General features: G+C 41.0%; 1 protein-coding gene across 7 annotated transcripts in view; it reads left to right on the top strand.

Moving 5' to 3' along the window:
• The window catches only part of Plcb4 (phospholipase C beta 4), a 371,211-nt gene that overhangs the window by 253,751 nt on the left and 102,721 nt on the right, over positions 1-14,739 (top strand). For all 7 annotated transcript variants that reach the window (XM_057780480.1, XM_057780478.1, XM_057780479.1 and 4 more), the window contains 3 exons: positions 5,196-5,276; positions 6,126-6,185; positions 7,738-7,881. In XM_057780480.1, coding sequence (XP_057636463.1) covers positions 5,196-5,276; positions 6,126-6,185; positions 7,738-7,881 — 285 coding nt within the window. The remainder of the gene's footprint in view (positions 1-5,195; positions 5,277-6,125; positions 6,186-7,737; positions 7,882-14,739) is intronic.

The following is a 14,739-nucleotide window of genomic DNA, read 5'->3' as shown; positions in this document are numbered from 1 at the left end:
TCCTCTTTTTAAAAATTGTTTTTATTGAACTACATGTTTTTCTCCTCTCCCCTCCCCATGGTCCCCATGCTCCCATTTAGTCAGGAGATCTTGTCTTTTTCTACGTCCCATGTAGATTAGATCTGTGTATGTCTCTGTCTCTCTTAGGGTCCTCATTGTTGGCTAGGTTCTCTGGGATTGTGAATTGTATGCTTGTTTTTCTCTGCTTTATGTCTAAAAGCCACTTATGAGTGAGTACATATGATTTTTTGGAGACTTATTCTTATTTATGAATGCCTGTCCTTTGCTTGACTTGTTGGCTTGTTGGTGGCTTACACTTTAATCCCAGTGTTTGGGAGTCACACACCTTTAACCCCAGCACTAGAAGGTAGAGACAAGAGCAATTTGGCCAGGCAAAGAGGGAAATATAAAGGGGAAAGAGACAGGAACTCAATGGAGGGTGGAATCTGAGGATTAGTGGAGACAGGATCCTGCTCTTTCAATCTGAAGATTTGGTGGAGGTAAAAGGTCTCTGTAGTGGTTGGCTGATTTTTTTCTGGTCTTAAGCTTGAACCCCAGTATCTGTTTCTGGTTTTTTATTCTTCTGCTATACATACTTCCTCAAGCGAGGCCACCCCCTAAACCCAAGTGAACAGTACTACCAGCTGGAGATCAAATATCCAAACCTTCAACTCTATGGGGACATTGTCGTTCAAATCATCACAGTCCTCCATCTCAGCCATGTAAAACTTGTGATGTAATACAAAAGCCCTCTCTCCATTCACTCCTCTGCATGTGAATCTTCCCAGTTACAAATGCAAAAGAGAAGTCTTGAACCACTCCTGTTTAAGTAAAGTATAATTATACCACATACTAGCCTATCCAGAAAAGTTGGCCATAGCTGGAAATAAGATGTGACTATCATAGTTTGTCTTTCAAAGCCCACAATATAAACATTGACATTAGGGGCTAACTTGGGTAACCATAGTGAAAGGGAGGACAGGAAAGAAAGAACTATAGTCTACCTTGAAATCAAACTTATGGAGCTAGGGAGATTTCTCCATGAGCAAAATGTGTGCAGCACAAGTTTAAGGAACTAAATTGTGATCCCTTCCCCCCCCACACACTCTCTCTTGGGAAGCAAAGATGGGGGATCTCCAGGGTAAGCTAGCTAGCAGGACTAGATAAATTGGCAAACTCTGGGTTCAGCAAGAGACCCTATATCAATATATGGGCAATCGACACAAATCCAGCCCATCAGTTGTTGGATCTCACATGCATGCACACACATGTACATGTGTAACCATACACATGAGGTACAGATACAAACACACTCAAGTATCTGTTACCTGGATAGCCACCTACCTACCCTCCTTTTTATTCAGCCGGCTGAGTTCTCTGGGATTCCTTTAAAGGAGAAAGGGAATTAAATTTTACTTGACAGAATATCTTTTGAAATTGAAAGAATGGAAAAGTATTAAATCAATTTGAGTACTTCGTTAGGGTGTGCTATCGAATACTGTGAAGACAGCATCCACTAAAAATAGCATAGAGCTTATCATGCCCTCCATGTTTGATGAGGTGGTAAGTGTCTGTCCCCAGAAGCCTTGAGTGGCACACGCCTTCTGACCAGGGATCCTAGTGCCAGAAATAGAATTCTGACAGCAGTGCTGGCGGCTAGAGTGATGCTTGTGCCTCTCTCAAGAAAAGTGACCTCCAGCTGCCACTTGTTCAGAATTTCCACAAGAATTCCTGGCCCTTTCCAGCCTGGACTCCCGTAGCCTAAAGTAAGAGTCGGGCTAGTTAGCCAACTCTTTAGGGTGTAGCTTTGCATAAGAGAAATGAAAACCCAGGCTCCCTGCTATTGTTTGTTTTCTTATCAGCAGATTCAATGACTACCTCTTAACTGGAAAACAGATTTGCAAAGGAGACAAAGCCTGGCTTCCTTTTCCTGTCCGCTCCTCCACACTTCCCTAGGTGGTAGACTATGGGTCTTGGATATCACTATGGTCTGGCCAGGGTGCCATAGCCTAAGTTCTAGTCTGAAAGTACCTCTATGAGATAGAAAACTACTGCTTGTGAAAAATCATGTACTGTGTATATTTGCCACCAGTAGAGGCCCATTGCTTGCTAGGTAGTAAGTTTGCACTAGTTCCTTTCAGTTGGTTGTCACTTAGCCCTCAGATCTGTGTGAAGTTTCTTAGGTAGTTAGGATGTATTTGGTCAGGAAGCTGTGTTTGGTCAGGAAGCCTCTAGGCTAAGCCAAGGCTTTTTATTGTAGCACCAGTCAGGGAGAACTTTTAGGTGAGGTCCTGGGAAGACTTTTACCCTGGACATTGCTTCTCACAATAACAAATAGAGTTTCATCTCATGAGCCAGATAGGCTCTTTATAAATATTTCATCTTATTTTAGTTGATGAGGACCCCAAGGATTTTGTTGTCCACTTGGGGGATTATCCAGCAGCTAACTCCAAGTGTTTCAACATTTTCCTCTATTTCTATTTACCCTTCTACTGTATTTTGCTTCTTTTTGCTCAATTTTCTTATCTTGTTCTCTCTCTCTCTCTCTCTCTCTCTCTCTCTCTCTCTCTCTCTCTCCATCTCTCCATCTCTCCATACTGGCCTGTAGCAAAATATTTTATTTGAGAAAGTTACCTGTTCATTCATCCTTTCATGAGTGGATTAGTTTTAGGATGATTTTGAAATAAGTATTTGAAGTGAAAGAAACTTAGAGATACACAAGACCACTTAAGGGTGCTCCTCATGGAGGTTACATTCTAGTGTGTGAGCCAGTCAGTCAGGAGATGACGTAACAGCAGACAGCATTCAGTGTCAGCAAGGAAGGAAGCAAGATACTTTGTCAGGAAATCAGACACATAGCAAGGAGATTGGGAAGCCTCTCTAAAGGGGGCTTGATCAGTCATTAAAGTGGGGGATGTTAAGGTAAAGAGCCAGATACACCAAGGGCACTAGGGAGACATTTCTGAAGAGGTGGAGCTAGAAGTGCAAAGGTCCTGAGGCTGGAAAGCACTGAAGGTGTTTAAGGAAGACCATTTTGTTGGTAGTAAGCCACAAGATCACAGGGCAGGAAGTGCCTAAAGTAAGATACAAAGGACCCGGATGTTCCTAGGACTCATTAGACCAACTTTAGTTGAAAATTTTCCTAAATATAATGGAGATTCATTAGTTCGGGATTTTAGAGAACTGGTTAAAGGAAAGTAAAAAGAATCCACATGGCTATTGTGGGATAAACAGTGTAGAAGTGGGAAGAATTCACAGGAATGGGAACAGATGTTAGAACCAGCGGCATATGGTGGAGATGGAGTTAGCTGGGCATTATCACCTAAGCACTGTGAAAGTAGACTTATTAATGATCACGAGCAAAAAAACAAGGAAGGGAAGCCAAGAATGACTCTCAGGCTCAGTGAGTAAGTCTGTAGGGTGAAGCACCAGATACTCTGGTGACATTTGTTGAAGTAAGGACAGCTTGTGACAATAGAGCTGCTCAGAAAGGAGGGAGGGAGCCAGAAAGTCAGATCTGAACATGCTATTCTGAAACATCCCAGTGAGGATGGCAACTGGAGAGTTAAATGTCTGATTTCAGTCTCATGGGTAACTGGGTTGCTATTGAAAACGTGGGAGACAGCAGTAACTGGTCAGTATTGAAGCCATGTGATTTACAGAAATCTAGGAGCACGATGGAAATGAGAAGTCCAAGAACCAAGTGTGAAGGATATGCAGAGTTGGGGTGTACAAGGAAAAGGCAGGAAGTGACCTTAGAGGAGTGGGGCTTGGTCAGGGTAAGGAGCGGGAAATCATTTCAAGAAAAAAGGAATCATCATCCACTCGAGGTCAAATCACACACTTATGCCAAATACTTGTTCATAAAAGGCTACCATGGTTACAATACCATAGGCTGTAGCTTGCTGAGTTGTGACTCTGCACTGTGTATTTTGCATCCCCTGGCTCGTTTAATTGCTACAACTAACCCAAAAGGTGTGGGCAAAAACTTTGATTAGGTAGGATTCTGAGACAGAAAGGGTCTTTTGGAGCAAGTAAATAGACAATGGTGAACTGAATTTTGTCTCGAAAGGCACAGGTCTTAACCTTTGCCCCTGTCTTATTCATTGCTGTCTGCAGTTCCCAGTACTGATGTGGAGTTCCCACTGCCTGGTGTGGGAGTTGAACACTTACAGTGATTCTTTGCCAAAAAACTACACAAACAGATTAAAGACTAGCTTCATTCAGAGCTGCCAGGTCCCCTGATTCTGCCATCTTATGGTAGCCATCTCTTGATGTTGGATTTGCCTTGATGAATGTTGCTGTTTTCCTGGAATTTAGAAAGATAAATTGGGATCTGAGAAACTAAGCATCTGAAGTGCCTTTCCTCAAATGTTAATCCTGTAATTGCTATTTATTTAGTGATGCTTTCTCCCTGCGGAAAGGACAGGCTCCTAATTGTTGGCATTGCGATGATGTAGGAAGTTGGCTTCTTTAGTTCATAAGAAGAATGCCTAGATTTGTTGACACACAGAGCCACGTCATGGAATTATGCAAACAGAGGGCACAGAGCATCTGGGTTCATTTCTCCAATACTCTTTTTCTCTCGCTGACAGGTTTTCCTTGTTTTCCTAAATGCAGTGGGCCAGGAATCCGTTGGCACACTGGGCAGATCTGCTGTGGTGTGTGAGTTTGGAGAGCCCTCCTTTTCAATTGAAGCTTTGGTTCTGTGGTTTTCATTGAGTTTCTAGAGTTAAAGTCCACAGCAATGGTACTCAATGCATCGTGCATCAGAAGCCTCAGAGGGCATATGGTGATGCATCTCAGGGCTATTGTTGGTATGGATCAGTGACAGACAGCTGTGTGTCCTCTCTCTGGAGGACAAACAAGCAACACTCAATTATCTTTCAGGAGTTTCTCTCCCGTGACCTTCAGGCAACCCTTTCCTGTGTAAACCCAAGGCGTCGATGTCAGTAATTTTGAGTGTGTTCTAGAGGAAGGGTTTCTGTTACATAGCTGAGCCTTTTAATAAAGAAAAAGGGCGCACAGTGCCCTAAATGAAAAAGGTCCCCAGCGTCATCAGAAATGGAGGGTTACGATCCAGATACAAACAGTGATTGCTCCTTGTCCTGTGTTTGGACGCTCAAACATATTTGAATTTTTATTGAATCAAAATGTTGTTAAGTCATGAAACCCATCACACTTCTTTTTAACAGGAATCTTTCGTGTTTGAACCCAACTGCCTCTTCAAAGTGGACGAATTTGGCTTTTTCTTGACCTGGAAGAGTGAAGGCAAGGTAAGGCATAAGAGCAGCAGGCTGCCTTGCCTGCCTTCCAGCTCAAGCCGTTTCATTTCTCAGTAAGTAGACCAAGTTCCTCTTGAGAGCATGGATGCTATGCTTACTCATTCCTTGGAGAGTTTTTACTACTTGCTTTCCTGTCCCAGGTGTTGAGGACGCTGGGGGATTAAAGACATTATGCAAGTGAACTCTAAGAGATTCTACTGGAGGAACAAAGTTGGGCATTTTTAAAAGAGCTTCAAGTCACTGAGCATTGTGAATGAGACGTTTACTTTGTTATAAAAGCTTAGACAAAGTAGGTCTGATTTAATCTTGAGAGTTAGGAATATTTTCTAGAAAATAATTTTCGAGCTGAAATTAAAAGGCACATTAAATGAGAGTTCAGCTCATTAGACCCTGGGGCATAATTGGATGTGTGGCACACTGTTCACATTTAATGAACATTGGAGCCCAAACCAAGAAAGGTGTAATTCGAATTGTATAAAAGTTGGAATTATTTCTACTTAATGTTTTCTATATCTACATATTTAATAATATATAGGCATTATTATGTATATAAATGGAATGACAATCTGTAAATATTTTATTACTCATTTAGGGTTGCACTTACATATATATATACATATGAATATATATGTATGTATATATATATATATCCATATATGTGAGATAAGAAGTTTGAGTCTTTTCTTAACAATCATTAGAAATCATTACTGTCACTTGGTTTGCGTTTTGTCCCTTCTCTGTACAGCATTGATTTTATTTTTAGAAATGTGTGCTAAGCACTCTATGCCATGAGGCTGGCAGAATTTAAATTCATTGCTGTGGTGTATGCTCTCTCTTCAGGAAGGACAAGTGCTAGAATGTTCCCTCATCAACAGTATTCGGCTGGCAGCCATACCAAAGGTAAATGTGATTGGTATCGTTTTTGTGTGTGTGTGTGCGTGTTTGTGTTGGGGGCGTGAGTGTGCATAGACCATGATGTTCCTGTGGAATTAGTTTTGTCCATCCACTTTTGCATGGTTCTGGGAATCAAACTTGAGTCATCAAGCTTGAACAGTGAACCCCTTTACCCTTTGAGGCATCTCACTGGTCCTGCTGGTCTTTGAAACATAGATTTTACAAAACTTGAAAAGTGATCTCCAGGATTCTATTTCACTTCTAATCACCCCAAATTATCAACTTTGGTTTAAGGATGGACACAAAGTAGCCATTTCATCTGTAATTCTTAGGTGACTTGGATTATAATATTTTTAGTTATATTAGGAATGTTTTAGTCCTTGGAAACCACCTTTTCATGGTATCAGTGTCAGAGATCTGGAAATTAATTTTAAAACCTCTCCCCATTCTCTTGCTATCAGTAATTTGCTTTCCATCTGTGGCTGATGAATGTGGAGATTTATAAGGCTGAGGTACCCCGTATTTCTTCACTTGTGCACTTAGGACGCTAGTTCACACAGAAAGCTTGGCTAACCTCTGAAAGGAAAAGCTACCAGAACACAGAAGTCAGTGATCTTCCTTCATTGGTTTGTTTGAATAAGAAGCTATATGTATAATGATGTTAGGAATTTAAAAGGTGTCTCTTCATAGAAGATTCTACCACAGTATTTATTTCCTTCAGTGTACCTGCCCTGCATATTTTCAGATGTCCAGAGCAAAATTCTTTTCCTATTTGTTTATTTATATTGCAGCTGGCTTCCTTTATGTTAACTAAGTTTCCTCTGGAAAACAAATGTGGTGTTTTATGTAGAAATTTTCACAGTGTTCCTTCCATGTGAAGATGCATAGATTGTAGAAATGAAAATGTTTGGTCTTTGTATCTAAGCTGCTTAAGAGTCTCACCTTCATTTCATAAGAATAGCCTGTGGTAGTAGCTGTGGTGATGTTGTGCTTATTCATGGTAAGTAAGCCTGCGTTCTGTGAGAAGAGGCCCGTTGGGTGTTTATGGACACAAACGCAAACCAGTCATGGTCTTTCCTGAACTTCACTAAATCTGAAGTTCTGTTATAGTGACAATCAAAAATCCAGACAAAGGAACCATAGGTGTGGCTCAGTAGTTAAGAGCCCTGACTGCTCTCCCATTGAACACTGGCCAATCCTGAAACCCACGTGGTAGCTTTAACCATCTGAGCACCAGGTGCTCACAACAGAGACATATGTTCAGTCAAAACAAATAAATAAGATTTATGTCAAAAATCTACATAAAAATTATTGATCCAAGGTTTCTAAAGTTTAAAAAAAAGGTGTAAAGCCCTTCTGAAAGGTTTCTGGTACTCTGTAATATTGGAAATTTCATCTCTCCACGTTTTATAATAATGTTAGTTCACTAGGATTTTAAATGGGGTAGGGACCATTTCCCTTTAGGGTATATTTTTACCCAAAATGTATTTCTTTTCACTGTGTTTTTCTCTACACGCTGCAATCCAACATATTTTTTCCTATTTTTATACATCTACAGGATCCCAAAATCCTGGCTGCTCTTGAAGCTGTTGGAAAATCTGAAAATGATCTGGAAGGGCGGATATTGTGTGTCTGCAGTGGCACAGATCTGGTGAACATTGGCTTCACTTATATGGTGGCTGAAAACCCAGAAGTAACTAAGGTAACATCCCAACAGCCCCCCTTCCCAATGAGTATATATTGTGTGTGTGCAGGTTCTTATGTTTAATGTAGTTTTTAATATGAATTTTAGAATTATTTGATCATTTCACTCTTTTAAAATGCTACTGCTCTGCTGGCATATTTGCATAGAAAATTCAGCAAGCACAATGCCTTTGTCAGCTGTCATTCATGTCAGTCAACACCTGGTACGATGCTGTGGGAAAGCTAACCCAGGCCTTCCATAACTTGAATGTGCTCAGGCATTGGTGGGATCAATAGCTGTAGGGTGGGGGACAAGAGGCTCCTTTTCTTTCAAGCTCTGAAAATGACAGTTTGAGCACCATGCCCAACAGAAACAGAATGTAAACCACATATATAGTTGAGGTGTAGCTGAGTGGGAGAGAACATGCATGGCCTAGATAAAGCTCTAGTATTAAAAAAAAAGTAATGAGTGGCTCAGTAGTAGGGAATATGCCCAGCATGTTTGATATCCTGAGTTCTATGCCAAGAGTCAGAAACCAACATGGGTATAACTGTTACTGTAAAATATGGCATTTAACCCATCATAATCCCAAACATTGGTAAGATATAGGTACACTATTAAGATAAACTAGCATAAGGTTTACTAGTGACATAGTTCACATTCTTTTCTTCATGGTGTTTGAAATCTAGTGTGTATTTTCACATCAGACTCATCACATTAAAAGTGCAAAGTAGTTGTGACAGCCCATGGCTGCCATATTAAACCTTGTAAAAACTCAGCTGTTGCCTTTAATCCCAGCACTCGGGAGGCAGAGGCAGGCAGATCTCTGTGAGTTCGAGGCCAGCCTGGTCTACAAGAGCTAGTTCCAGGACAGGAACCAAAAAGCTACGGAGAAACCCTGTCTCGAAAAAAAAAAAAAAAAAACTCAGCTGTTTAAAAAGTCTAACCTCTTCTCCTCGATGAGCTCTTGAAGTATTATGGTAAGATCCATCTTGCATTATGTCATCCAGAAAACCATTGCCCTAGCAAGCTACTCTCAGAGATTTTGACTAAAGAAGCTTCAAACTTAAATGTTTTTCTGTACCTCTTTTGCTTACAGGGACTTTGTTATAGGAGGCCACTTGTTCATTACCCAGCCGCCCAGACTCCTGAAATAATCACACAGAAAACTATATTATTTAAATCACTGCTTGGCCAATCACTTAAGCGTACTGCTAGCTAGCTCTTACATCTAGAATTAACCCATTTCCATTATTTTATATTTTATCATGAAGTTTGTGGCCTACTGGCAAGGTTCCAGCTGGCAGCTCCCATCTTTTCCTTCTAGTGGCTACATGGCGTCTCCTTGACTCCACCTTCTCTCTCCCAGCATTCAGTTTAGTTCTTCCCTCCCCCTGCCCTGGCCTAGTTCTACTCTACCTTATCACAGACCAAGGCAGATTCTTTATTCATTAACCAACAAAAGTAACACATAAACAGAAGGACTTCACACACCAGGACTTGACACCTGAACATATGTAATTATATGAAGGACACCAAACCTTTTATTTACTCTTCCATTATAGAGACATTGGTTTGGGTCGGGGCAGGGGGAGGCCTTTCATTTTCTCTTAATCTCGCAAGGAGAAACTCAGTGTAGGTTTAGTGAGAAAGGCATTGTAGAGGTGCTGAATTTTGTAGTTTGAAGGAAATGTACCAGTAAGACATTTGGGGAAACAGAAATAACCCAAGCATTTACTTTGGGTATAAAATGTGGCAAAATTTAGTTTTGCTCACTCTGAAACCACTGGGCTCATTCACCGTCACTTGCATGACATGAGCCTCATCCAGAATCATTGGTCTGACCTGAGGCCTCATTACACACTAGTCTCCCAGATACACTGATTTAGAATCTACATTTGTAACCAGAACTTCCAGGCGACTAATGTTTGTGCAGAGGTTTGAGAGGCTCTAGCCTTGTGCCGTTGGAACTGGGAATGGGCTCTCCAAGTTGCACAACAGCCTTTGGCTCTGTCCTTGTGGTGGTGGCTTGGTAGGTTTCATGCTATTGTTCATGCCATCTCAGTGTGGGAGAACAGCTTTTACAGGTCCCAAGTTTTTATTACTCTGCTCAGATGGGAAACTAATTTGAATGGATTATTGACCTTGATCTAGACAAACAGTGTTGCCACGTCTTAGAGTTCAGACTTGCATATTTGCTGTAAAGGTTGCTCTTTGCCTTAGCAACACTGAATCTGGGGGATTTTTCTGGCTAACTGTGAAGGAAAAGACTAGCTAATCAGATACAGATATTTGGTTACTTGAAAATTTGCAAAAATATGGTTCTGTTTGTAAACTTGTGTGCCTGGCTTTTGCCACCTTGTATCATCACATCAGTTCCCGTGAGAAGAAACACTGATGGTTTCCTGAATCTGTATTTGGGTTCAGATTAGTTGAGCAGAAATCCTTCATTTTCTTCTTACCAACTGGGAACATAGACACAGTATTTACCCTTCTTTGTCTCATTTTTTTCTTCTGTAAAATGGAAATTGAACAAAAATATCTTCTGTGGGATTGTGAGCATTGCCGGAGTTACTGCTTTGAAAATGCCCTGTGCACTGCACCCTCGTGCTAGCTGTTTGGATCCCAAAGTCAGAGTGCAGGTTCTGATGGGAGCCTGGCTTAGTACTCCCACCATCTTATCTCTCAGACACAACAGATAAACAGTGGAATTCCGGAGACGATTCAGGAGGCTAGACACAAACCCAGCCTTAAATGCAGGCTATCTGCCTTCTCTGATGTGATGCTGGCTGTATTACTTTAAGCCTCAAACAAGTACAGTTCTGGAAAGATGCCTCAAATTAGTGAATCTTAGGACTTTATCTCCTATAATTTGGTTGCCGCCAATCTTGGCCTATTGTGTTTAAGAATCTCCTTCTGGAATATTCACAAATGATTATTAGGTCATGTATAGAGTACTGATAAGGTGGGTAGTATATACTCAAAGATGAAACTCAACTGTTTTTCTTTTAGTAGCATTTTCATTTTTTTAAAAAAGAAAGAAATCAGATTTCCAGAGAATAAAGACTATCAATAATTCTGTTCTGATTTTCAGTTCAGACTCACAGCCATTTAACCCTACTGTTATTAGGGGGAAAATATTTAGGTTTGTCAGAACTGTTACTTAGAAGTTTATACTTCCCTAATGGTATAATAAACAAATAACAAATCTCCTTGTCGATGTTGCATCATGTTCTTCTGAGTAATGAGTGCTTGCTGACAGCATTGAGTACCACATTTCCCCCTAAGTACGTGTAATAATTTTCCCCAAATTTCACTAATTCTTTTAGCAAATATGCATGTAGGTGGATAATGATGTCCATATTCAGCTTTCAAGACTCAAAAGGCTATACTAGTCAAGATCAGGACCTTTACTACCTTCAGGGTTGACAATATTTTCTACATAAAAGGGTAATTTTATTTCCACTTCTGAGTAAGTGCACCCCTAACAGGTTATACAAGCCACTGAGTGAGAGGATTAATATGAAATGTAAGTGTGATTGGGTCAGGTCAGAAATACAGGAGAATTTATCCATCACATCAGGTCAATGAGAAAGCAGAGTAGAATACCTGGAGAGGTGTACATAATTCGGTGGTATCAATCAGGCATGAGTGCAACCAAATGTCCTCAAAGACTGGGTCACAGGATGTGTTAATGGCCCACTTAGCACACAGGAAAGATGTCTGTGTGAGTTTGCCACAAAAGCCAGTAACAGCAAAGACTCCATTTTAAAATCAATATGTGCAGATCTTGAATGCTTTCTCTTGGAGCAAGTAAGTGTGTTCAAGATGCTGCCCACTCTTTCACTGTTAGAGCTGTAGAGTTTAAATGTGATCTGTTGATGGGACGTGATGTAAATTTTTGTGTACAGTTGAGACAGTAAGGATACATACAGAGCAGCATGCAACTGAGACCAAATTTCATAGCTCTTTGACTTCTTCCCTTAGTCTGTTGTTTGTCTAGTCCATGCAACACTTTAGAAGAAAAAAAAGTAGCAACTCACTTTAAAAAAATTCTTGAATATTCAGCTTAAAAAAACAACAGGTAAGCCGGGCGGTGGTGGCGCACGCCTTTAATCCCAGCACTTGGGAGGCAGAGGCAGGCGGATCTCTGTGAGTTCGAGACCAGCCTGGTCTACAAGAGCTAGTTCCAGGACAGGCTCCAAAACCACAGAGAAACCCTGTCTTGAAAAACCAAAAAAAAAAACAAAACAAACAAACAAAAAAAAAAAACAACAGGTATTTTTCTTTTCACCAGGTTGTTTCATTTGTTTATGTAATATTTTATTATAATAGACATAAACAGGTTGAGAAAATAATATAAGTGATTCATTGTAGGCCTTCAAGGTTGGGACAAAAGGATTTAGAACATCAGAATGTGGCCTCGCGATTAACTTCAGTTTCTGGGTACCTATGGGCTTTGGCTGTCTTATGAACATCCAGTTTTTCTTTCTCTAACCAAGGAGGGGTGCATGCAGAGAATTTCCAGCATTGCATTTGTTATGAGGGGACACTGAAATGTTTGAGTCTCGTCTCAGCTCCTAGACTATTATCCTACATCCAGTCTGACTGTTCTGAAGAATTCACTTCTCTAAACATTTAACCGAAGCCAACTTTATTTTACCAACTTTATCTTAATCCAGACTCTGGAAAGGACCAATATTCACTCAAGAGAAATTTTGTGACTCTGAACAAATCCTTTATATTCTTTTCAAAGAGAGTCTCCAGTATTTTTTCCCCTCATTTTATGTGGCTCTTTTATGATTCGGTAAAATCTGTGTTGACCGCCTTGGCGGGTCACTAGTCTAGGGATTGTAACCTGCCTGGTAGGTCCAGTAATTCCAGGGTCACGGAGAGGTACTACCTGAAAGACATGGGCGGGAGACAGGAAGAAGGCCAAGCAGAGTTCTTGTCAAAGCCTCCGTTTATTAGAGTCATGGTTGCAGCTTATATAGCCCCTGGATGAGGAGCTTGGGGGGCTGGGGCACGGGATCTTGCCATGTGGTCCACGTCGGTCACGTAGGCCAAGAGATCACGGTCGGTCAGGTGACGGTTCCTCTGCCAGGAGTTCACGAGTTGACACACCTAGTTCTCTAGATAGTTTGGAATGTGAGGCGGGTTCTGCTAACAGATAGCTCTCTATTAACAGTCAATTTAGGTGTGGGGTAGGCTTTGTCAATAAAACAATTCTCAATACAATTGGGAAGTGGAGCCCTCTGCAAACTTCTCAGGGCAATGATCCCTATAATAATTTTGGGGGGGGGGAATGGTTCCTGACAAATCTGGATGATTCCGCTTTCTCAAAGTTCATATTTCAAATCCTTGTAAAGTATTTTCTTGTCAATTAGCTGTAAAAGAAAAACGTGATGTGTTTTTTCCAGAGATGAACTTCTTATAAAAAACAACAACAACAACAACAACAAAATACCATTCTGGAAGCTCAGCTTGTGCCTTCTTTATTTGCTCTCAATGCTGAATAAACAAACTAACCTTGACGACACTCTCACTAACTGAGAAGGTTTGGACACCATTCTCTTTCTCCTCCCTAATAGGGCATCTTAAACGAATTCCTAGCCAAACCTTTCACCTGCCATTTCTGTTCCTTGTACAGTCATCTCAGCTGCTCTGCCAGGACCACCACACCTTCCTCTCATTTCCCCAACCCTTCTCTTACCTATTATACTAGCTTCACCTCCCCGGAGTATCCAGAGTACAGTTGCTCCTTACCACTGCTGTTCTGCACTCTGGTCCTGACCAAAGCTCCTCTACTCCTCTTTGCCACGCATCTTTTTATTAGTGTCTTCACCTTGTCCTTGCCCCTTTTAGTCCACCCTCAGAACAGCAGCTGAAGATAAACCCTTTCAGGTGAGGGCTATCACAACCTGGGAAACTCTAAGGTCTGTAAATCTGAAATCCAGCCTCAGCTTCCCTGCCTGCCCTCCTGGGGATTTGCTGGTGGTGGTTTTCTTTTTCCCGTGTTTATGGGAAGGTTTGTTGGTTTGTTTGTTTGTTTGTTTGTTTGTTTTTTCCTGGTTCTCCACAAGTCCCTGCTGTACCATTAGCCGCTGCCGCTCTGTCCTTTCACAACACTTCAGCCCTTCCTTATTTATTATCCTGCTTTCCAGAAGAGTACTTGATAAATGCTTGTTTTTTGAAGATAGTTATGTTGAACACATCAACCCAGGCGGTTAAAATATACAATATTCTTGGCCTAATTTGGGGGAAATAGGTTCCAAGATCTCACCATGAATGTCTGAAATCACAAATGTTACCAAGCTCTAGCCACACCTCTTTTCCTCACCCCCATAAATGCATCTGATAAAATTTAATATGTGAAGAAAGTAACTGCATAAAAATAACCATAGATGACTCTTAAAGATATATGGTGAAAAAATTGCCAGCATCAGTACGTTGATGCTTGAGGACATTATTAAGTCAAATAAAATGTTAATGAGGTAACTATCAGTGCCTACCAAGAGGGCGGTGCATGCGATGCGGACCCACTGTTAAAAGGGGTGACTCAGATCCCTGGTGTATAGAATGGGCCAGTATGAGATTTGATTCTGCTACCAGGAGGTGTACAAGTTATAATTTTAGGTAGTTTGCTTCAATTTTCGTTTAATGTTTTCAGCCATGACTCACCAGCATCATTGAAAGTACAATGAGGGCTGGGGAGGGCAACTGTATCACCTCAGAGTCTTACACTTTGATTTTATACAAATTAGCTTTGGGAGAGCTAGGAAAATGGTATTTGACAAGCAAACTGAGAAAATGTGATTTGATGGCAGTCCAAGGGGGAACAGAATGATCTACAATTCAAGGGTGTTATTTTTAGAG

This window comes from Chionomys nivalis, chromosome 9, assembly GCF_950005125.1.
Source record: "Chionomys nivalis chromosome 9, mChiNiv1.1, whole genome shotgun sequence".
In the NCBI taxonomy this organism is placed as follows: domain Eukaryota; kingdom Metazoa; phylum Chordata; class Mammalia; order Rodentia; family Cricetidae; genus Chionomys; species Chionomys nivalis.
The sequence above is the reverse complement of the archived record's forward strand: the minus strand, read 5'-3'. Positions and strand labels throughout refer to the sequence as shown.